This window comes from Macaca nemestrina, chromosome 9, assembly GCF_043159975.1.
Source record: "Macaca nemestrina isolate mMacNem1 chromosome 9, mMacNem.hap1, whole genome shotgun sequence".
In the NCBI taxonomy this organism is placed as follows: domain Eukaryota; kingdom Metazoa; phylum Chordata; class Mammalia; order Primates; family Cercopithecidae; genus Macaca; species Macaca nemestrina.
Genome location: NC_092133.1, coordinates 7066729 through 7091190, shown reverse-complemented (window position 1 = coordinate 7091190; position 24462 = coordinate 7066729). Strand labels below are relative to the sequence as shown.

Sequence of the window (24462 nt, the reverse complement as noted above, 5' to 3'; positions counted from 1 at the left end):
AATTACACAATCTCAGATGGTCTGTTATAGCAGCACAAAGAAGACTAAGACACTAAGTATCATTATTTGGCTATTTGACTATATCTGACAATACTTATATAGCCATTATACTTCTATATATCCTTTTCTCAGACTTAGCATAGATGCATCATGGGAAATACTGGATAATGCATAAAAATTTTCAGGGAAGGAAATAAAAGTGCTGCAACATTGTATATGGGGCTGGAAAATAATTTAAATCTTAAGTCTGTCAGAAGCAGCAAGTTATCTCTCCAGTGCTTCACACCAGTCAGGTAGATCTGGAGGCTGTTTTGGAGGTGGAGGGATGCAGAGAGAAACTGGCATAGAGGAAATTTTAAGCTTCTTCTCTCCTGGGTTGTGGTCTTGTGTGGTTCTTTTAAGAACGATTGTTATGCATATTTTTAATGTAACTCTATCAAGTCTAGCAAGTTAATTAACCTGGAATGTGACAACACAGAATTAATTTTCACTTGAAAATCTCCTGATGCACCATGCAATTGTTAGTCAAGAGCCCCAGCCTTGCCATTAAGTAACAAACACTGAAGTGCTTCAGTTTGGATCACAGATGATCTCTCTCTCTCTCTCTCTCTCTCTGTCTCTCTCTCTCGACTCAGCAATTCACAATGGATGGCAAATTGACTAAGACTCACAGCCTTCTGCAAATGCCTGGTTTCTCCAAAGCCTAGAACCATGTTCCACAGGCTGTGGGCACTATTGATTCAAGAATTTTCAACAATGGGGTGATTCAGGAACTTCTTTCATCAGCTGGACCCCGGGTCTCAGCCCCATCACAACATCCTGGAAAGACCTGCCATGGTCTCTACTTTCTGCTGGTTTCTCACTGTAATCCTTTCACGCAGAAGAGCAACACTTTCCATTGCCATTAGGGTAAAGTATGACGAGGGCCCTGATGGTGCCCCGGCTCATCTCTGTGACGTCACTCACTGGGCACCTCTCTCCTGCCACACACTCTATGAGTCTCTGAAGCTATGAGCTCCCCTCATCCCCTCGATTGGTTAAACGCTCACCCACCACAGGGCCCTAGCACGCGTTGTCCTATTTGCATAACACGTCTCCCTGGTCCTTCTGAAGCTCAGCTCACATGAGCTGCCCACAGGATTGTCTCTCCTGACATTACCTTCAAACCAAAGTCAGGTTTCTGATGTACAAGCTCCTGCAGAAGCATTCCTTTTCCTTCAGAGCACTTGCCTCGGTTTGTAAATACACATTGATGCATGTGAATCTACAACTGACATCTGCATCTTCCCTCAACCATAACCCCAGTGAGAAGAAAGTTGTTGGCCTCGCTTGCTAATGGATTCCTCCTCGCCCAACCAGGTCTGCCTCACCTTGAGACCTAGAGGTTGCTGGGAGCAGGACCTACCTGTATATCTCTGGTGTCCAGCACCATGGTGGGTGTTAATGAGAAACGCAGTGGATGTTTGCAGAAGAAAGAAGAGGAGAAAAGATGGAAGGAAGGAAGTAGTAAGGGAAAAGGTAGAGAGGGAGCTTGGGAGGGAGTGGGGACACAGGGGAAGAGGAAAACAGGGGAGGGGAGGGGAGAGGGAGGGAAAGGGCGGAGTTCCTGATCAAGGTTAGGAGTTAACAGGAGACACCGGCCTCTGGCCTGCAATGCCTGGGATTTATGTGGCACTCTTTCTACACGTGGAAATATTTTCCCCAATAAACTAAAGGTTGACTCCAATTTTTACTGTTTACTACTCTGAGGGAGAGCCTGATCAGCCTTCACTATTTCATGAGTGATCATTAAGTGACTCCTAACTCAGTCCTTTCAAGACTGTCTCCCTTAAGTCTCTGAAGCCATTAGGGTGTTATTTAGTGAATGGAAACTACCAAAGCCACACAATGGGAAAAAGATTTAAGAACCATTTCTCACCTCTGTTCCCAGTGACTCATGGGCCTGATTTAAGCCTGGGATCACGTGAGGAGCTATCATTGTATGAGGGTAATTAATCCTCACAGGATCGTTCTAACAACTCTGTGACAGAGGCATGATCACTATTATTTCCACTTTACGGAAAGTGAGGCACAAAGAGGGTAAGTAACTTGCCCAAAGTCACACCCCCCTAGTAATTGAGTAAAGGACCCCAAATTGGAACCCATGCTATTAGAATCAGTCCTAGGGAATAGAAAAGTAAGATTAGGATCAAGTACCGTAAGAAAATCATGACTTTCCTTGATAGAGTGGAATGCCCCAGCTTGCAAAGCTCTGATACTCACATGACTTCATTTTAACTCTCTGAAGTCCCTGAAAGGTGGTGGCTAGGACACAGAGATTTTTAAATATATATATAACAAAACTCAGGCCCAGAAAGGATAAGAAACTTAAGTGTCCAAGAACAAGAAAATGGTGGCTCTGTCACCTACACCAGCCCTCCTGACCCTGGTCCAGCCTTCCTTCCACCACCCCCCCACACCACCGGCCACTTCACAGGTACAACCCTGCCAGACCTGCCCTGCAGAAATTCTGTGGTCAAGCCTGGTATCTGCTAAGACAATAGTAACATCAACATCACATTGATCTATGAATTCCATCCGTAGCCAGAAGCAGTGCTCCCAAGAGCTCTGACTAAACATTGTAGGTGCCATAATAGTAGAACCTTCCATATATGTAAGACTAAATGCTTTACAAAGCAACTCCTACATTCTCTCACTTGTTCTCCCAAATCCTGCCATCATAGCTGGGCTCAAATGAGTGAATATTTTACTGTTTTTGTTGTTTCCTGACTCTCCCTTCGAGATATCCAAGTACTCACCATGGATCCATAGACCCTAATCTGCAATGCTAACATGCATAAAGCTCTGTAGTCTGAGAGTTTTTCTCCCTCGGTTTGTAGCAAACTATTCTGATAGCAAAACCTTACCTGAACTAACCTAAGGCTATTTATGATATTAATTTATTCCATTGAGTGTGAATATTCATACATGTTATTAATTAAGCTTAATTACAGAGTTCTCCCTCAGATCCTGATGGAGTTGTTGCACAATATTATCTTTTTAAAATCCAAAAAAAAATTTATTGTTGAATCACATCTGATCCCAAAAGTTTGGGATGGAGGATTGTCAGTCAGTACTGTGGACATTTGATGAATATTCATCACCGGCTTCTGAGTGAGGGTTTTCCATATACCCCCTCATCCAGTCCTAATTTATCTCAACCTCCATTCGGCAGACATTCTCCTGCATTTAATAGACAGGGACACTGAGGTATGGAGAGATTAGGTAATTTGCTCTTGGTCACAGAGGTACTAAATGCCAGAGCCACGATTCAGCAGCATTTTTAACTCCTACACCAAGTGCTTAGGCCTTCCCTTCTCCAACTAGAATGCAATGTATGTGCGTGCACGTGTGTGTGTGCATGTGTGTGTGTATGTAGGGGTGGTTGGGGTAGGTAGAGATGGCTTCTGAGCTTTGTACAGCATTAAGCAAGCAGAACAGGGACAGAAACATTATACACAGCAGGAAAGAAGAGAGGGGAGAAAACAGCTGAGGATTTCCCAGGGTCTACACAGAACCCTGCTGCCAGTACCCTCCCCCACTAACTTTGACTCTCTGGACATGTGCGTGGTTTGCAGAGAAAACAGAGGAGACATCCCAAGTCTACTTGGATCCCAAGGAGACAAAGACCAAAGGTGGATTTTTGGCTGCATCTTCCCTTTAAGATAAAGATAGACATTATTGGAGTCCAAAGAAAAGAGGACTATCTCTTTTCAGCATCTGAATGTCTCCTCCAAGGGATGTAGGAGGTTCCACTAGAGGGCAGACAGCACGTGTGATGGATGGTTCCAGGTTGGACTGCTGATTTGTTGGTGAGCACAGACTCTAGTGGGGATGGTATGATATATACTCTCTACCGCTAATCTAGATGCAAGATTGATCTTTGCCAGTGTTGCATGTTTTTATTCAATCTTCTGAACTCTTCTGCAACAATAATTAATGCCAGATCAGTTTATGGATCAACAGTGTATTTTCTGGTTAATGCAACCCTGCACCTATAATAACAAAACTGAGATATATCGCTCTACCATGATTCCCTGTTCATGCTTCATCTCTTCATGTTTACATCTGGTTTAACTTTTTCTAATCTAAAATAAATCAGCATGAAAAGCATTAGATTTTTCATTTAGATTCTCAATTGCCTTTTATTACCGAGATAATATCCCTTATCTGATTGCAAATGGTAGGATTGTTCCCTTGTTAGGATCTGAATGAGGATGCCGCATAGGATCTGAATGAGGATGCCGCAGTTCAATCTATCTGTCTCTCCTTGTTTCTCCTTCACTTTTGTTTTCAAGGTGGTGGCTGGTGGGGTTCTGATTTGAAAATGAGATGAATCAGGATGTAAAGTGGATATATTATTCCTACTATTTCTGCTCTTGGAGGCACATGGAGGAAGACAGCCTCCCCTGGCTGTCTAACGAGATGTGGTCTGCAGAGCGTTCACTCTTCATTTTCCCACCAGGTGACTTCAGCTCCCTGTGTGTTTGCAGATATAAGTGAGAGCAGCAAGGACGAAGCACTTGGCTGGAGATTTCTATGCAAACATCAGCCATGAAGGGAGAACCACGCTAAAATATAGGCATGTTAATTACCCAGTTACCAAGTCAGATTTAGCTGAACTATTTTGTATATGAAAGAGGTAGATTTCCCTGGATTCGTTAAGTATTCCTTTCAGCATGTTCTATTATGTTTCTTATCATTTGTAACATTTTCTCCTTATAGGCATACCTCAGAGATATTGGGGGTTCGGTTGCAGACCACCACAATAAAGCAGATATCACAATAAAGCAAACCACATGAATTTTTTGGCTTCCCAGGACATAGAAATGTTGTTTACACTATATTGTACTCTATTAAAGGTGTATTATGTCAAAAACATGTACATACCTTAATTTTAAAATACTTATTGCTAAAACAAAAATTCTAATCATCTGAGCCTTCAACAAGTTGCAATCTTTTTGCTGGTAGAGGGTCTTGCCTTGGTGTTGACAGCTGCCAGCTGATCAGGGTGGTGGTTGCTAAAGGCTGGAGTGGCGGTCGCAATTCCTTAAAATAAGACAACAATGAAGTCTGCTGCATCAATTGACTCTTCCTGTCACGAAACAGTTCTCTGTAGCATGTGACGTTGTTTGGAGGCATTTCACCTGCAGTAGAACTTCTTTCAACTTTGGAGGTAATCCACTCAAACCTCGCCACTGCTCTATCAACAAGTTTATAGAATATTCTAAGTCCTTTGTTGTCATTTCAACAATGTCCATAGAATCTTCACCAGGAATAGTTCCATCTCAAGAAACAATTTTCTTTGTTGCTTCATAAGAAGTGACTTCTCATCCATTAAAGTTTTATCATGAGATTACGGCAATTCAGTCACATCTTCAGGCTCCACTTTTAATTCAAGCTGTCTTGCTATTTCTACAACATCTTCAGTTACTTCCTCCACTGAAGTCTCGAACCCCTCAAAGTCATCCATGAGGGTTGGAATCAACTTCTTCCAAACTCCTGCTAATGTGCTATTTTGACCTCCTTTCATGGATCATGAATGTTCCTAATGGCATCTAGAATGGTGAATCTTTTCCAGAAGGTTATCAATTTGCTTTGCTCAGATTCATCAGCAGAATCACTCTCTATGGCAGCTATAGCCTTAGGAAATGTATTTCTGAAATAATAAGGCTTGAATGTTGAAATTACTTCTTGATCTATGGGCTGCAAAATGGATGCTGTGTTAAACATGAAAACAACATTAATCTTCTTGTACATTTCCATTAGAGCTCTTGGGTGACCAGGTACATTGTCAATGAACAGTAATATTTTGAAAGGAATCTTTTTTTTTTTTTTTTTTCTAAGCAGCAGGTCTTAACAGTGGGCTTAAAACAGTCAATAAACTATGCTGTAAATAGCTTTGCTGTTATGCAGGCTTTGTTCTTCCATTTATAGAGCACAGACAGAGTAGGTTCAGCATTATTCTTAACGGTCCTCGGATGTTCACAATGGGAAATGAGCATTGGCTTCAACTTAAGTCACCAACTTCATTATCCCTAATAAGAGAGTCAGCCTGTCCTGTGAAGCCAGGCATTAACTTTACCTCCCTAACTATGAAAGTCCTAGAAGGCATCGTCTTCCAGTAGAAGGCTGTTTAGTCTCCATTGAAAATCTGTTGTTTATCCACCTTCATCAGTTATTTTTTGGATAACTTGCAGCAGCTTCTACATCAGCGTTTGCTGCTTCACCGTGCACTTTGATATTACAGAGACAGCTTATTTCTTTAAACCTCATAAACCAACCTCTGCTAGCTTCACACTTCTTTTCTGTATCTTCCTCACCTCTCTCAGCCTTCATAGAATTATGGCTGGATTAGGCTTTGGCTTAAGGGAATGTTGTGGCTGGATTGATCTTCTATCCAGACCACTCAAACTTTCTCCATATCAGCAATAAAGCTGTTTTACTTTCTTATCATTTGTGTGTTCACTGGAGTAGCACTTTTAATTTCCTTCAAGAATTTTTTTCCTTTGCATCCACAACTTGACTAACTGTTTGGTGCAAGAGGCCTGGCTTTCAGCCTGACTGGGCTGTTGACATGTCTTCCTCACTAAGCTTAATCATTTCTACACTAATCATTTCTAGGCATAATCATTTCTAGCTTTTGATTTAAAGCAAGAGACGTGAACGCTTCCTTTCACTTTTACACTCAGAGGCCATTGTAGGCTTAATTAGCCTAATTTTCATACTTTTGTAGCTCAGGAAGTAGGTAGCACTTGAGAGGTGAGGGAAAAAATTGCTGTTGGAGCAGTTTCTTGATTAAGTTTGGCATCTTTTCTGGGTGCAATTTGTGGCACCTCAAGACAATTACAATAGTAATATGAGCCCAGGCGCGGTGGCTCACGCCTGTAATCCCAGCACTTTGGGAGGCTGAGGTGGGTGGATCATGAGGTCAGGAGATCGAGACCATCCTGGCCAACACAGTGAAACCCCGTCTCTACTAAAATACAAAAAATTAGCTGGGCACGGTGGCACGTGCCTGTAGTCCCAGCTACTGGGGAGGCTGAGGTAGGGGAATCGCTTGAACCCGGGAGACGGAGGTTGCAGTGGGCTGAGATCGTGCCACTGCACTCCAGCCTGGCGACAGAGCAAGACTGTCTCAAAAAAAAAAAAATAGTAATATGAAAGATCATTGATCACAGATGACCATAACAGATATAATAATGAAAAAGTTTGAAATATTGAGAGAATTTCAATGTGGCACAGAGACATCCAGTGAGCACGTGCTTTTGGAAAAACAGCACAGCTAGACTTGCCCAATACAACTGCCACAAACCTTCAACTTGTAAAGTACGTGATATCTGCAAATTACAATAAAGGAAAGCGCAATAGAATGAGCTGTACTTGACAATGTGAGCTGATGATTCTAGAACTGAGTCCATTTCTCATTCCATGTGGAAACGTCTTTCTCCAGGAATTGTTTACCACCACTTCCTGCTTTCCCCCAATTAGAGTCCTGAACAGTTGGAAATACTTTGAAATCAAATACACTGAAGTTACTCTGACTTTGGAACACCTCAGAAAATTCTGAGAATTCAATAGCCCACTTGACCCTTTAACTTTTAACTCAATTGTCTTTCTTCTTTCAAAGCAACAGAGACAAAACAAAACAAAACAAAACAAAACAAAAAACAAGAAGAACAAAGGCATTTCCAGCTCCCTGGCTCACCTGTTTGATGACACGCCTGTCCTGGGCCTGCGGGGGGGAAAGGCCTTCAGATTTGGTATATTTTACACTGGTGATTGATTTCTGTGATTTTTTTTCACCCAGACTGACAGAAAGTAATGTAAAAGGAGTGCTTTTTGTGGCTGACTTTCACACCTTCTCAGAATTAGGGGAAGTGATAACTTCTGCTTATTGAACGCTAGCAAAATTTGGTCCTTAATGGCTTTATAACAGAAAAATCATAGCAGCCACACCATGGAGTGCTTACCAAGGGCCAGGCACCATTCTAAATGCTTCACAGGCATTATGTAATCTCCATGGCAACTCCCAAAGGAAGGCACTACTGTAATCCCATTCTAAAGGCAAAGAAATGTTATTAATAATAACATCAATAATGATGTGATCAATGACTTTTTGGGCTCTTATTATGAGCCAAGGGTTTCCCTAAGTGCTTGTCATACACAACTTACAAGCCTCAAAGCAGCACAAGAGGAAGGTACTCTTGGTAACTCCATTTTACATATGAGGCGACTGACACTGAGGCAACTGAGAGTCCATGAAAAATGGAAGAGTTAATGAATGGAAGAGTCGGGATTCATATCCAAGTTCACCTGATCAAGGCCAAGCCCTTGCTCCTCTGCTACCTCAGTAGAACATCATTTCTTTAATTAAGATGCTAGAAGTTGTAACCGAAATTTATCACGGCCATGCAATACTACGTACTTTAGGATTTCAGCTACAAGACATTTCAGAACAGGCAACACTATAGCTATAGAGAGCAGACGGGCGACTGCCAGGGACTGGGCTGGGAAAGGCATTGAGTACAAAGGGCACAGGAGACTTTTTGGCTTGTGGAAATGGCCTATGTCACAATTTGGTGCTGGTGTTCAACTGTATCCATTTGTCACAACAAAATGAACTGTATGCTTCAAAAACGTATGAGTAATCATGTATGTCAATTATGTTTTAATAAGGCTGATTTTTAACAAATATATTGTGAATAAGCTTCCATTTAGCTTAGAATTTCAATTCAACAAACATATAACTAGTACGGGAAATAGGACATGCACCCTGACCTCAGGGATCTCACTGTCTAACGAAAGAACCTGCAACTAACAACTGTCCTAGGCATTCATACTTCGTGTTCTGTAAACACAGGTAAGTGCAGGGCCAGCTTCATGGGTGTGAGACCTGTGAATCTGCATAGGGGCCAGTACACTGAATTGCCACGTGCTCAGTTTAATGTCACTATTTTGAATTTTTTTTTAATTGTGGTAAAATATACACAACATAAAATTAACCATTTAAATCATTTTCAAGTTCACAACTAAGCACGTTCACGATGTTGTACTACCATCACCACAAACCATCTCCAGAACTTTTTTATCATCCTGAACAGAATCTCTGTACCTATTAAATGATAATTCCCCATTCCTCCTCCTCCCAGCCCCTGGGAGCTCTATTTTACATTTTGTTTTTGTGAATTTGACAATTCCGGGTTCTTCATAAAAGCAGAGTACAACAATGTTTGTCCCTGTGTGTTGCATTATTTCATTTGGCACCACATCCTCACAGTTCATCCAAAGGTGGGCTGCCTTTTCACTCCATTGAGTGTCCTTTAATGCACTCAATATTCAATTTGGATGAAGTCCAATTGATCAATTTTTTTTCTTTTGTGGACCTGTGCTTTTGGTATCACCAACTTGAATATTTTAATACTTTGTCTTTTTTTTTTTTTTTTTTTTGAGACAGAGTTTCGCTCTTGTTGCCCAGGCTAGAGTGCAATGGCCCCATCTCGGTTCATCGCAACCTCCGCCTCCTGGGTTCAAATGATTCTCCTGCCTCAGCCTCCTGAGTAGCTGGGATTACAGGTGTGTGCCACCATGCCCAACTAATTTTTGTATTTTTAGTAGAGACAGGGTTTCTCCATGTTGATCAGGAACTCCTGACCTCAGGTGATCTGCCTGCCTCGGCCTCCCAGTGTGCTAGGATTATAGGCGTGAGCTCCTGCACCCAGCTGCCAATACTTTGTCTTTGAACTTGTGTTTTGTAAGTGACAGCCAACAGGACCATGGGGCATGCTGGGGGCAGAGGAGGCACGTGCACTCCCTCACCACCCCATTGACATAAGGTGATCCTCATTCACAAACTTTGGGTGAACCTACAAAGTCTGGGTGTGGGAGTTCAGGAAGATACACAGTGAATACAAGGTGAGTGCATTCTGTCCCAGAACAAGGACGTTGAAATGCCAACAGCCATGAGGTCCCACTTCCCATTGGAACCAGATTGACTTCAAAGGCAGAAAGAAGGTAATGATGTTCTGAAAAACACGAGTGACCAGTAGCCCTATCAAAATCTCTCTTACTCATGCTACTTCCCTGTATAGCCAGCCACTTATATGCTGAAATGATGACACAGAAGGAAGAGAAAGACAGGGCAACCCTAGTTCCTTTCCTTATAGTCTTTCTTCAGTCATCAGCAGGCCAAAGGGCAGAGAGTACTGGTAAAATTATATGAAGCAATGAAATTACAAACAGTTGAGTTGATGTTTGCAGCACTTCCATCATTCTGGTTTGAATGAAATACATATATGCACCTATGAGCTACAAAAAACATGAACTGTGTCATTTTGGTGAGTCTACCTGTGAGCTACATGGTTTTGAATTTGTGTTAAAACTGTCATTGCACAATGTAAAGCTGAAAAGTAAAATTTGTGATAATAACATTTTAATTTGTACTTAGACCAACATAAATAGCAAATTTAAAACACTGTAAAAAAGTCAAGAGAAAGACTACAGAATAGGATGAGAATGATTTATATTTTAGTACCATTGCTGATAATTTTCCTTGGTTTTCATGGATTGATTGATTGATTGATTGATTGCAATGGGTCTCACTCTGTTGCCCAGGCTGTTCTTGAATGGGCTCAAATGATCCTCCCACCTCAGCCTCCCAAAATGCTGGGATCACAAGCGGGAGCCATTGCTCCTAGCCCTTTCCCTAGTTTTAAAACAAGGGGATCAGATTTTCATTTTGCAAGCTTCCTCCAGATTGCAGAGGCTGAACCTGAGTTCAGGTTGTGGAGCTGCTCCACAGAGTCTTCACGGTTGCTTTTCCTGTGTATCTGACAGCTAGCACAGTGGCTGCATGCGCTGGGAACTACAGAGCTTTCCTACTTCCAATCAGCGGTGAGGAGGTAAGCACACGGCATCTCCCATTCACTTCTGAGCCTCTCTGCATATCCAGTAGCCAAGTCCCTTTCACACAGCTCACCCAGAACATCATCACCAAACAGGTTGCCTTGAAAACTAGTGCAATATGAGGCAGCCAACCTAGAGCCACGCACTGAGAAGCCGGCAGTGTCTAGACAGCATTAGTGAAAAGTTGAGTGCATCTGCAGCTAAAATAAGGGGATCTGTGAACTTTCTGTAAATTGAGGACTGAATCAGAGGCATCTGGGCCCTGACACAGGCCCTGGGTTGCCAATGTACTTGCTCCTGGCTGCTGGCCACTCTGCTGGGAGGTGGTTTCCTGCATAAAATAGCAAGCAATGCGTTGTTTACTTTGAGAAAATATTTCTCCCATTTGTCTTCAGCCCTGTTTGTTTTTCTAATATGTTATTATTCCTAAATTTGGGATATTTTCCAAGATACTCATTTTTAGGGCTGTCTCAAAGTCCTTTCTAGATGGAGAAGAGATATAAATTAGACTCACAGAGAGGAAGTTAAATAATTTCACTTTTTGGAATTGGATTAATGAAAACATTGCTCAAACAAGTGACCTTCATTTTTAGCTTCATTTGGACAAACTAGAGCTGTTACCTGTTTGTCCATCTGTCTGTCCATCTGTGATCACTGAAAAATGAGTGAATCTGTAATAGAGACTAATGTAAGTATTGAATCAAGGAAGATCTCTTACATGCACTAAGTAGTCAACCATCATTCACTCTGGCCTCAGGTGCTCATCTAAAACATACTGCATGCACTTCTGGTTATTCATTTCTTCATTCATAATTCATCCCACAAATATCTACTGAGAACTGACCTGTGCCAGGGGCACATGGTGAGCTAGAGCAGATTATGTGCACTTTGCCTCATGGAGCTCCCAGAGACTCCAGCCTATGTGCTTTCAATCCCAAGGGCTCCTTCTATTTCCTTTACTCCACAGATGCAAAAATTTAAAATAGAATGTGGCAGGCTAAATACTCAGATGGTTTTTAAGATTCCTCTTGGTGTACATGCCCTATATGTTCCCCTCTCTTTGATGGTGAAAAGATCCTATGAATATGATGGGCAATCACGTCCATGATTAAGTTACATTATACGGCAAAAGGGTTGGGTTTTACAGATGTAATTAAGGTTACTAATCAGTTGACATTGAGTCAATCAAAAGGGAGATTACATAAGATGGACCTGACCTAATCAGATGAGCCTTTTATAGAAGTCAGAGAGAGTCAAAGTAGCAGAGATTCTCCTTCTGGCCTTGAAGAAACAAACAACATATTGTGAGCTGCCCACAGCTAGAGCCTCAGACAGTGACCTGAGGCAGTCCTCTAAAAGCTGAGAATGATCTCTGGCTAACAGCTGTAAGAAAATGGGGACTTCAGTCCTGTAGCCACAAGGAACTGAATTCTGCCAAGAACCAGTGATCGTAGAAGAGGACCCCCGAGCCTCAGAGATCACAGTCTCAGTGACACCGTGATTCAACCTGAAGAGATCCTAATCAGAGAAGCCAGAACTTCTGATCTACAAATAATCAATGGCATTGTTTTAAGCTGCTATATATGTAATAATTAGTTAGGCAACAATAAAAAATAAATACAGATTGTGTCTGCCAGATTTTTTTCGTTTTACTAATAGCCAATCATAACAGACACAATATGTGATCCTACCCTAAATTGGTATCATCTCAGTCATAAGTACAGCAGCTAGCTGCTTCAGTTAATTTGTACATGGTGGTCATTTCCTTTGGACTGGAGAACCCCTACTGACAACCCTGTGGACCATCATTTTGGAAACACTTAATGTGGCATGGGACAACCTTGAGAATCTGGCTTCTGCTATTATATGCTTGATACAAATGTCATTAACTTGGAAAACTTTTAGCCATTATTTCTTCAAATCTTTTTTCTCCTCACTCCTCCCCGCCCATTCTTTCTGTGTATCTAATCACATGTGTGTTGGGCTTCTTGATATCATCCTCCAGGTCACAGGAGCAGCATCCATAAAGTGCTAGTTACAATTTGCCTGCACCCAAGGGCCACATCTTTTTGCCATGGCTCTGTGATAGAGGTGGAGACGGCGGGAAAATGTATGTTGAAACTTGGACAACAACAACAACTCATTGTCATGGGGAACAACCTCCTTGCCAATTCCACGGCTCAATCCTCTATATAGGTTATCTCTTTTAATGCCCCCAGCAACCCTATAAGGCAGATATTATCATAGTTCATATGAACACAGATGAGAAAACTAGGCTCAAAGAGAACAAGAAAACTGTCAAGGTCACTCAGCTAGCAAGAGCCCAGACAGTCTCAATCCAGTGCTTGTTCTCTTAACCACACCACCACCTTTCATCTGCCATCTCTTCTCTCCCTTGGTTTGGTTTGACTGAAATGTGGATATGGTTTCCCCACAAGTTCCCAGTTCCCTGGTGGAAACTGACCAAAATGATGTCAGATAGATCTTACTGTGCTCTCTCTTTTGCCGTGTCTCCCTCTCCAAATCTCACTCTGGCTCTCTCTTCTTTTTTTAAATTTTTCTCTCTTGTCTTCATTTTGGAAAGTTCATTGATCTTTTCTTCTGCAGCATCTAATCTGCTGTTAATCCTATCCAGTAAAATTTCCATTTTAGATAGTGTCATTTTTTTCTTAGCAAGTTCTTTTTTAAAAAATAATCCATTTCTTGCCCCATTACGGTGATATCTTTTCTTAAATTCTTGAATTTAAAGGGAAAACAATATAATTATAATATCTGTAATAGCCTTTTAATAGATCATTGCTTGTGAATTCTCTCATTTGCATCATTAATGAATCTGTTTTTACTAACTAGCATTATCTTGGTTATGAGTCATATGCTCTGGATTCTTTGAAAGTTTAGTAATTTTGATTGGATGCCAGACATTGTAAATTTTATATTATTGCTTGCTGGATTTTGTTGCAGTCTTGTTAAAAAAAAAAAAAAAAAAAAAAAAAAGTTTTAACTTTGTTTGCCAACTAAACCACTTGAGGAATGGCTTGATTATTTCAACAACTGGTTTTAAAATTACTATGGATGGATCTAGGGTAGCCTTTACTGAGGCTAGTTTAGCCACACTACTAAGACATGACCCTCCTCGGGGCTCTATGTGATTTTCCTGTATTCAGTGTGGTCTCTACATTCCAAGTGGTGAGGGACCTGAATGATACATGGCTCTGAGGTAGTGCTGAGAAGTGCTCATCTCACAGCTCCCCAGTAAGATGTTCTTTCCTTGCCGGTTTTCTGTCTGGTCATAGAGACTTTCTCCCTACACAGCACAGATTAATTTTCAGCCAGACTCAAGAGGGCCCGATGCAAACTTCTGGAATTCTTTTTTTTTTTTTTTTTTTTTTTTTTTTTTTTTGCCTACCTCCTTCCTCTCAAGAAGTGTGCCTTGCAAATTACAGTCACACCCTGTGTCTCTTCAGCTGAGAGAGACTACTGGGTTCTGCTTAGGTTTTCCCTTCCCGTGCCCCCATCCAGAAATTGCCATTCCTTCTGCCTGAAATGTCCTCCCCTTCCCCAATTGCCTATACTCTCTCTGTCCCGCCACGCCTGGAAACCGCCCACTCTTCCGTAAAGAATGTGCCCAAAGGTCTCCTCCGTGCAGTCTCGCTGAGTTCTCTGGATCCACAACTCTGTGTAGACACCCTGGCCTGGCATCACTGGGATGGGTGCCTCCTCAATCAGATGATAAGCCTTTTTGACCTCTATGTCCCCAGCACCTACCACAGTTCCTGTCACAGGGTAGGTCCTTAATACGTATTTGTTACAAGAGCAAGCTCAAGTGTCTCCTCTTTAATCCATCTGCTCCAGTAGAGGAGGAAGAGGACCCAGGGTGGCAACTACAGAGGGTGGTAAGAACACGTGTGGTCCTCAGAGCTGTAAGGAGGTTCTCAGTGAGAAAGCTGTGGGTGGACAAATGTCTCAATCAGAAAGAAAGAGAAAGGGCCCCCAGTTTAGAGGGGCACGATGACTGCCCCTAACCACTTCATTCTGGTGTAGTTGACTTTCTCTGTAGTTAGCTCTGAACCTCCCCGGGTTCCAGCTGTCGTTCTCAGGAGATGTGCTGCCTCCCCCAGCACCACGTGAGAAGTACAATCTGTAGAAGAAGACGTAACCTAGATGGAATCCTCCTTCCGCCGCTCTTAACTGTGTCACTGTGCAGCCTGCACCATGTCTCTGGCCTCACAGAATTTTCTCTTTGGAAAAATAGGCCTCATGTGTCTCACACAGCTGTTGTGAGCTTCAATGAGGCAATTCAGGAATCAGCTGACACCAGCCTCTTTTGTTCCATCTCCATCTCTCAGCTCTCCTTGCACACAGTGGTCCTGGCTTCCACACTCTCCTCTCTGACTCACATCTGCCCCCACTCCCTGCCCTTCCACACACTAGTTTTCTTAACAAGGACAATTCCACTGGCCTTTTTGTGACTTTCTTTGGGGTTCATGCAGTTGGAAAATAATGGTCTAGAACTTGCAGATCATGGTTTCAGAACTGCAACAGAACCACCAAGTTCTCTATTTAAAAACATAGATTTCTGGAAGCCACCCCTCCCAGAACCCAGGGGTCTGAATTCTTAGAATGTTCTAAGGATTCTAAAATACACTAAGGTGCAGGGGCCATGCAATCTTCCATAAGATGGCAAAACCTCATTTAGATCCTTGTTCCTAGGGAGGTCCATTTTATGTCAAAAATGCCTCATTAATGCTTTCTGCCTTAACCCTAGCTTTATCGTGAGGGAGTCAGGTGTGGATGAACTCACACTCTCAAGAGTCTCTTGTCGGTGATGGAATTTGCAGCTGGTCCCAGGAGTGGGCGTGCTCTGAATGAAAACTGTGCATTTTAGCTCCTGGCCAATTTGATGACTAATTTCTAAATTGCTTGGGGGATGGGGTTACCCTGAGCCAAGAATATAGAAGGTCATAAGTCCCTGTGACCTGACATTTTGAGTGTGGGGAAGGAGGGAAGGGAAGTGTTTTGCCCCAACTTAAACAAGACGGCTTACAAAGCAGCAGCACCCATAAAGCACTGGTTACAATTGGCCTGCACCCAGGGGCCACGTCTTGGTGCCACGGCTCTGTGTCACTTTCATGTGGTACAGCCTCCATGCTAGCCCCAAGACTTAACCCTTTATATAGGTTCTCTCTTTTAATGCCCCCAGCAACCCTATAAGGCAGATATTATCATTGTTCATATGAACACAGATGAGAAAACTAGGCTCAAAGAGAACAAGAAAATTGCCAAGATCACTCAGCTGGCAAGAGCCCAGACAGTCTCAACCCAGTGCTCTTTCTCCTAACCACACTACCACCTTTCATCTGCTGTCTCTTCTCTCCCTCGGTTTGGCTGAAATGTGGATGTGGTCTCCCTACAAGTTCCCAATTCCCTGGTGGAAATTGACTAAAATGATGTCAGATAGATCTTACAAGCTTTAGCTTCCAATGCCATGGGTCAACTCACACTTGACCTCTCGTTAAATACTGTCCATTGTAGCAAGATTGGAGACCTCACTCACCAGATCTGCCTCCTGATGCAACAAAACCGACTTCAGACTTCTGACTCCTCACACCTCTTTAGGACCTTGCCCTGTGACAGGCAGCTCCAGTTGCCAGGTGCAGGGAGGGCTGGAAGAATATGGTGAGAGGGCAGCATTGAGACCCAAGCACAGCCATTTCATTTCCCTCTCAGTTCTTGGGCTTCTCATGTCTGCGTTTGAATGGAGGCCATCAGCCATTGTCAGTGGAGGCTGAGCTGAGGCTTCAAGGAGGAGCCCAAGCACCCACCAGACAGCAGGCAAGGCACAGGAATGAGGCAGGGGCTCCCAGCCTGTTGGCGGAGTGGCGGAGCTCATGAAAATCTTTATTGCCCTTTGTTAAACAGCCTTTTCTCAGCCCTCCTCAGGCTGGAGGTAGAGTCTTCACTGCAGTCAGAGCCACGAGCACATCCCAGCAAAAATAATGCTTGGAGGCCAGGACTTCAGGGGGAAAGGTGAGACTCCAAAGGCTTTGATCTGGCTAAGCTCTTCAACTTGGTCTGGAAACAGGGAAAATTGTTTTGCACCTTTTGATAACTGTGAGAAGAAAGGAAATGTTCGCTTTACCTCCTGTTTGGTCTCAGTGACCTCTTTATTTCCTGAATCAAATTCTCTTGAAGCCCAAATACTTAAAACTTGAGTGCTTTTATTTTACAAGACCAAACGGTGTACTCCAACCACTTGAAAACATTCAGCAAAGCCCAGAGCTAAGTTTCCAAACTATAGTGGGATATTGAAACCGCTCTGGGAGACTTCTTCTTCCAGCCATGACAGAGTAACCAGACAACAGCTAGGAAACAACGACTTCCAGACATTGCACAATAAGCAGTGTAGCACTATTACCCCTGAGAGGTGAGTCCTACAATTGTCCCCACCTGGAGGCCGTGTCCAGGTTGCAGCTTGGGAGGGGAAACTCAGCTGAGCCTGGGGTCTTTGCTGAGTGGAGGAGGTAGAGAAGGAAATTAGAGAGGCCGATGTAGCTGGAATTTGGGAAGAGGAGAACTGCAAAGGAGAGTTCCAGCAGCCTGCAAGGGACCTCCCAGGTCTTTGCCTGAATACTGATCTGCACCTGCCCAAGAGAAAAATACCTGAAACCAAGAAAATAACTTCCAGAAAGTGGTAGGTCACATCATTCAGGACCTACTTGGAAGCAATTTAGGTTCCCGCCAGCCAAGGTACAAACACCTTGTCACACACGAGACATCAGGTAGAGTCCTCAGGAGGGTCACGTTGTAACACTGGGACTAAATTAGCCCACATCAGGGTTTCTCGGCCTCAACACCATGGACATTTTCAGCCAGGTAATTCTTTGTTACAGGGTGGAAGGTGGCACTGTCCTGTGCATTGTAGAATATTAGCAGCATCTCTGGCCTCTACCCATTAGACACCAGTAGCACTTTCCCCAAGGTTGTCACAACCAAACTGTCTCCAGACATTACCAAATATCCCCACGGACATTTCAACAAGCCCAAACAAATCCAAAAAGTAAGCCTCAAAAGGGTCAAGCTGTTTTCAAATAACTTAAACGTAACAAAATCAAACACCAAACAATGTAAAATTCAGTGTCCAAAATTCAATTTTAAAATTACCTAGTGAGACACATGCACACATATGTTTACTACGGCACTATTCACAATAGCAAAGACTTGGAACCAACCCAAATGTCCATCAATGACAGACTGGATTAAGAAAATGTGGCACATATACACCATGGAATACTATGCAGCCATAAAAAAGGATGAGTTCGTGTCCTTTGTAGGGACATGGATGCAGCTGGAAACCATCATTCTCAGCAAACTATCGCAAGAACAGAAAACCAAACACCACATGTTCTCACTCATAGGTGGGAACTGAACAGTGAAAACACCTGGACACAGGAAGCTGAAATCACACACCGGGGCCTGTTGTGGGGTGGGGGAAGGGGTGAGGGATAGCATTAAGAGATATACCCAATGTAAATGATGAGTTAATGGGTGTAGCACACCAACATGGCACATGTATACATATGTAACAAACCTGCACATTGTGCACATGTACCCTAGAACATAAAGTATAATAATAAAAAAAAATTACCTAGTGTGCAAAGAAGCATGACCTGTAATCAGAAGGAAAATCAATCACTAGAAATGATGCAGAAATAACAGATGCTGATCAAATGAGCAAACAAGGACCTTAGAACAGCTCGAGAAGGTAGAGGAAAGTGCAGACATGAGGAGGGACATGGGAGATGAAAGGAGTCGCCTGGTAAGTGTTCTTCCTTGTTTGTCATTGCCAATACCTTCATGCTGCCCTGGGCCCACTGAATCACAACAGCCATGACTTTGCCAGAGGCGTATGCAGTTCTTTAAAGAGTTCACTATGAGCCCGGGCACGGTGGCTCACACCTGCAATCCCAGCACTTTGGGAGGCCAAGGCAGGTGGATCATGAGGTCAGGAGTTCAAGACCAGCCTGACCAACAAGGTGAAACCCCGTCTCTACTAAAAATGCAACAAAATTAGCCAGGCATGGTGGCGTGCACCTGTAATCCCAGGTACTCAGGAGGCTGAGTCAGGACAATCATTTGAACCCGGGAGGCAGAGGTTGCAGTGAGCCAAGATCGTGCCACTGCACTCCAACCCCAGGCAACAGTGTGAGACTCAGTCTCAAAAAAAAAAAAAAAAAAAAATTCACTATGAATTGAGCACTACTGGCTAAACACAATTTGTTTTGTTTTGTTTTGTTTTTGAGATGGCGTATTGCTCTGTCGCCCTGGTTGGAGTGCAGTGGCACGATCTCAGCTCATTTCAAGCTCTGCCTCCCAGGTTCATGCCATTCTCCTGCCCCAGCCTCCTGAGTAGCTGGGACTACAGGCATCCACCTCCACGCCCGGCTAATTTTTTGTATTTGTAGTAGAGACGGGGTTTCACCGTGTTAGCCAGGATGATCTTGATCTCCTGACCTCGTGATCTGCCCACCTTGGCCTCCCAAAGTGCTGGGATTACAGGTGTGAGCCACTGTGCCCAGCTGGCTAAACCCAAAATTTTAAAAGAATGAATAGAAAAGGGAGATGGAAATGATGATGGAGATTTTGAAAAATATTGGGAGGCATGGCCAAATAGTGATTTCCAAATACATAATCTTTCTTTGGTTCATCTAACGATTAAAGGCATTAGAAACTGTCACCTATCAGAGGACAGATGGGTGAGCCTTGGCTGATGCATCTCAGCCTACACCTACCATCAGAAAGGTCTCCACAATCAATTAGGAGATGCCCACTACATTCACACCTTAGGAGATATGAGCACATCACTGAATTCTATGAGGTCTCCCTTCCCAGGTTGGCAAAACCATTCAAGCTCTGCTGCATAGAGTCTCAGAAAGTGTCCCTGCTTGCCATGTCGACAGAAGGTAGAGCTTCAATATGGGCTCATCCCATCCTCCAGTTATGGCTACATTGATGTCTGAAATTCATCAAAAACATATGCAGGGGGAGACATGCCCTTAACACACTGTATTTCTCAGAGTTTGGGGCATTTTTTGAGTGTGCAGACATCAAGGCTTTGAAAATATGAACCCAGGGACCTTCAGCACCCCTCACCATCACCTGCTTCCAATCCTGGTTACTTTCAGCACAGCAGGCTCTGCTCCTTCTTGCTATTAGAAGGAAGTCTATGTAAGGGTATGCGTGTGGCTGGATCATCCCTGGGCTGGAGTTCAGCAGGTGAGAGGTGGGTTCTCCAATCATTAAGACAGCTCAGGACTAAGCCCATGGTTTTGGAAAAATTTGAGTCTGTAGGTTTTACACTAAAATCAAGCAGATTTGCAGGACCTCATGGGAAGAACTTGAAATCCATAAGGTTTTTACAGAAATAAAATCTCCAAAACTCACTTTTGCCAGATAACCAGCCAGTTTCTTTAATCTAGCACCTTTGTGCATTGAGAGTTCATCCCAGAGACCTTGCTCATTTGTCAGCCCATTGAGTACTTTATGGTCAAAACCCGGGGCAGGTTAATCGATGGCCTTGGAGCTGATAGAAGAGAAAGAGTCATGGGGCCAAGTCCAAAGGCAGAATCCAGAAGTTGCTAATTGGGGTCTCTCATCAGTACAGCTTGGGAAATTGAGTAAGGAAGTTTCCTTCTTCCTAAATTTCCTAATCTAAATAATGCTGAGGTGTCCTGGTGGGAACAACATGAAGAATAGTTTAATGGATGTGGAATATTTTAAAATCGGAAATGTTTGCTACCAAAAATCAAGAGCAGAGCCTGAAGTTCAGAGGGACAGGGGGTGCAAATCCCATCTGATGGTTTTCAAACTTGGCCCGCCCTTGAGCCAAGGAGGCAGGCCCTTCCTGGACAACTTCTGGAGTCGGACACAGTGAGGCCCATCCAGCCCATCAGACTGATTGTGGGTGGAGGCTTGGATCTGGCATTCATTTGAACATTGGTGGCTCAGTTGTTAGCTGTCAATAGTAGCAGGGCATTGGGCCCTGAAAAAAATGTAGCTGTGACTGTCACATATTTGAAGTTTTTTGTACCCTCCTAAAAAGATGTACTTTTTTCACATTGTTTTATTTAGTGTGGCTCTAGGAATAAGTGAAGTTTTACATATGAAGAAAATGAGAATCCCAGATCTACTGTTCGCTGCACAGGGTTTAAAATGAAGCCATGAACACTTTTGTAAGATGCATGATAATGTAATTCAACAAGTTTTTCTCTCTCTGGAGGACTGGAAAATAACCTCAATGAAAATTATGCAATGATAAAATTCTGTCCCCATCTGATTAATTACTTGTGAATAATGACATCTCTGATTTCTTTCAATTATATTCTAATTGCACACCTTTTGCTCTGGTTGATTGGGCAATGGAGTAATGAACAACTATGACTGAATTTAATTAGCACCATTATTTCTGTGGCCTTTACATCTCTGTTGTGAACGAGGAAATTCACACTCCCAGGGCTGGAACTGGAAGAAGCCAGCCTTGAACCTTGCAAAACCTGTTCCTTCCACATTGTGCTGGCTTCCTTCTGCCCAGTCTGGGGAACAAAAGACCTGGCGTATTTGCCAGTATTCATGGGAAGGCTTTCCTAATAACAGCATCAATATTCAGAAAGGTTACCTTTTCATAAGGCATTAGCAATTTGCATGTTACATCTATCAAAAGAGATGGGTAAATGAGCTATATGGGAGTCAATTACAATGTCGTTCATAATTTATTCCATGTACAATAAAGAGCCGATCAGATTTCATGCGTGTTTACTTCCTGAAATGATAACTACTGCTTGCGGCTGATACTAGTTGCAGAATACAAATATGTTTCAGAGTAAGGTGTTTATCTCACTTTGACATTTTAAATCTCTAAAGTTCTCTCTCTCTCTCTTTTTTTTTTTTTTTTTTTACAAAGTTGTCTCTGCTTGAAAATTAGAGCTTGCTCTCAAAAATAAAAGACCATTCTTACTGGCCTAACTTGAATCATCCTATTTTAACTCAATGAAAACATGTCATACATATTCTCCTGCAAAACACAACAGGAAACAAACAGGAATTTGCTTTTAAACACAGGTGATTGCAAACATACAGAGCTAAGAATATTTAACTCAGAGAAACATGCTGTAGTTTCTAAACATGGATACAAATTACCCAACTCAGTAGTCTTTGGAGCACCATTAAACGTTTGTAAATGCAGACATGTGTCATCGTAAATTACCTTCATCCAATATGCTTTCTCCTTCCCCCGTATTTCAAAAACTAAAATAAATTCAGAAATGAAGGTTTTTCCAAATCCCTTAGGGAAGTCTACAAACACATATGATTAATTTGTTAGACCAGATAAAACACCTGAACTGTCTGAGGAGCAACAAGTCCATCTCTCTCTGAGTCAAGTGTGTACCCACTCACCCACCCAGGCTCAGCCGTACCTCATATCTGCTGGCTGTCTGCTCAGCCGTCTTCAAGCCTTGACACATATGGATGATACAAACTTTGGCTCTTCTCTGGGAGGGAAACCAGTTACTCTTCACAAAATCCATGACCATCACATGGTTTTTCAACTCTGTACTAAATGTTTTTATCTGGAAAGTCCGATGCACGGCCGTTTCTGCATAGCAGGCAGCATACCCCTGCTGATGAGTTTTTGTAGGAATTCCAGAGTGCCGCATGATACTCGGAATCTTGTGACTTTAGCTAGCGAGACTGGCAAACACAATTTTCTTTGTTTAACCCAGGTATTGAGTGCAACAGGAGGGACTTGGGCAGTGCCCCAGCTCGGACCTGTCCCAGGGTTTTCCAACTCCAGAGCTAGTCGTCTCAATATCCCAGCTACATTTGTGAAGGATGTGGATGTGGGAACCTCAAGGGTGACCTTTACATGCCAAAAAAGAAAAAACTTCTTGTTGTGGTCTGTTTCCAGCCTCACGCCTGAGCTCTCGGGTCACTCAAAGTCTTCTCTGATTTCAAAGAAGTATTTTTCTTTCCACTGCCTTGAAACTTTGAACACAGAATTCACCCAGTTACTGAGAGATTCAATATGTTTGCTAGTCTCTATCCTCTCAAATCCAAATAAATTATTTACAGGGCTCTATACAAAGGAACCAAGAGGAACCATCATTGCTTTTTAGAATTCCTGCTTTTACTTGCCAGGACTGAAAGGAACAAGTGCAGGCTGCCGACCAATACAAAGAGCGTCCTCAGCCCTGGAGAAGAAACACATTCAAGCGAAAAAGAGAACTCCCAGCACAGAAGCAGCAACGGCTGTAAGAGGCCATCAGAAAAACAGCATGTCACGTGGGGGCTTGGGGGTGGAGTCCACTCGCCTAGAAGGGGGCTCTGGTCCTGGGTCAACCATGGGAAGTTCCCTCGCCACCCTGAGCCTCAGTTTACCAGGAGGAAAACTGGAATGAAAATACCCCGTCTGCCACTCACAGGGTTATTGTTAGACTCTGGTGAGCAAAACAGTGAGACAACAACAGCACGGAATAGAGTCACGTTAGGCATCATTTTGAAAGTACAGTTGCACGTTCTCTACCCAAATTATTTTGCACAGTGCTCGCTACACATATGATAGTGGAGATTAACGTGGTGCTAATAGTTGTCGGATTCTAAATTTCAAATCAATTAGAATTGCAGATCCATGGTATATGCCTCATTTTATTTCTTGTTTTGATGCCATTTCTATTAACCTAGTAATTTAGAAGTGAAAATGGCAAGCCTTGGATCAAGGGTGTGCGCCAAGAGGAAGCGGGTGACAGCATCATGGCTGTGCTCCAAGTCCAGACACAGAACTCTTCTCCACAGGTGACTTTCTCTTGGCAGAGACACCTCCTTGAATAATTAACTCACCTGCCCCACATTGAAAGCCATGGGAGAGGCTAAAGGAAGAAGGGCCCCCAGATAACTTTCCTGAAAACAGAGCTGCAGTCCTAGCCCAGAGCCATGAGCCTTCCTGCAGTAGATCGAAGCTTTGCATGTCACACTCAGCAGGGCTAGGACCTGGGGGCTAAAATGCTAAACTTCCACCTTCAGAGGTAATGGAACTATTGAAGATGGGAACCGAAATGAAGGAGGAGACAGAAAAGACTTTAGAGATCATTTAGGCCAACATTTTCATTTGAGTGTTAAAGTAGAAGACCTACAGAGATTAAATGCTGGCTCGAGATCACACAGTGAAGTGGAGTTCACGGTTTCTTAAACAGAACACAGCCCAGGTCTGCCTGGGGATCTCCCGAGGATGTCAATGAGAATGTCAGCACCCAACTGAAGACATCCATGGCTGACTCAAACCTGAGAGTCATGCTGGAAACTCCCAGGGAGCTACACCATGGAGCACCATCTTGGATTTGGAAGCAATGTGATAAAGAAAGCCACGGGAGACATTTGAGCAATAAAAACATTAAAATTGAACAGGGACATCAAGGAAAGAGGGGATCTGCTTGCATGTTTGGCAGCTATGAAGGTCATTCCTGTGCC

At 43.0% G+C, this 24462-nt stretch overlaps 1 protein-coding gene across 4 annotated transcripts in view; it reads right to left on the bottom strand.

Moving 5' to 3' along the window:
• C9H10orf90 (chromosome 9 C10orf90 homolog) overlaps positions 1 to 23244 on the bottom strand; it is a 238172-nt gene extending 214928 nt beyond the window's left edge. For 2 of the 4 annotated variants that reach the window (XM_071068927.1, XM_071068929.1), the window contains exon 1: positions 22416 to 23237. In XM_071068927.1, the coding sequence (XP_070925028.1) occupies positions 22416 to 22655 (240 nt within the window). In that variant the 5' untranslated portion in view covers positions 22656 to 23237. Of the gene's footprint in view, positions 1 to 22415 lie in introns of all 4 variants that reach the window. The other 2 variants (XM_071068930.1, XM_071068928.1) reach the window with 2 other exon arrangements.
• Between the last annotated feature and the right edge of the window lie 1218 nt (positions 23245 to 24462).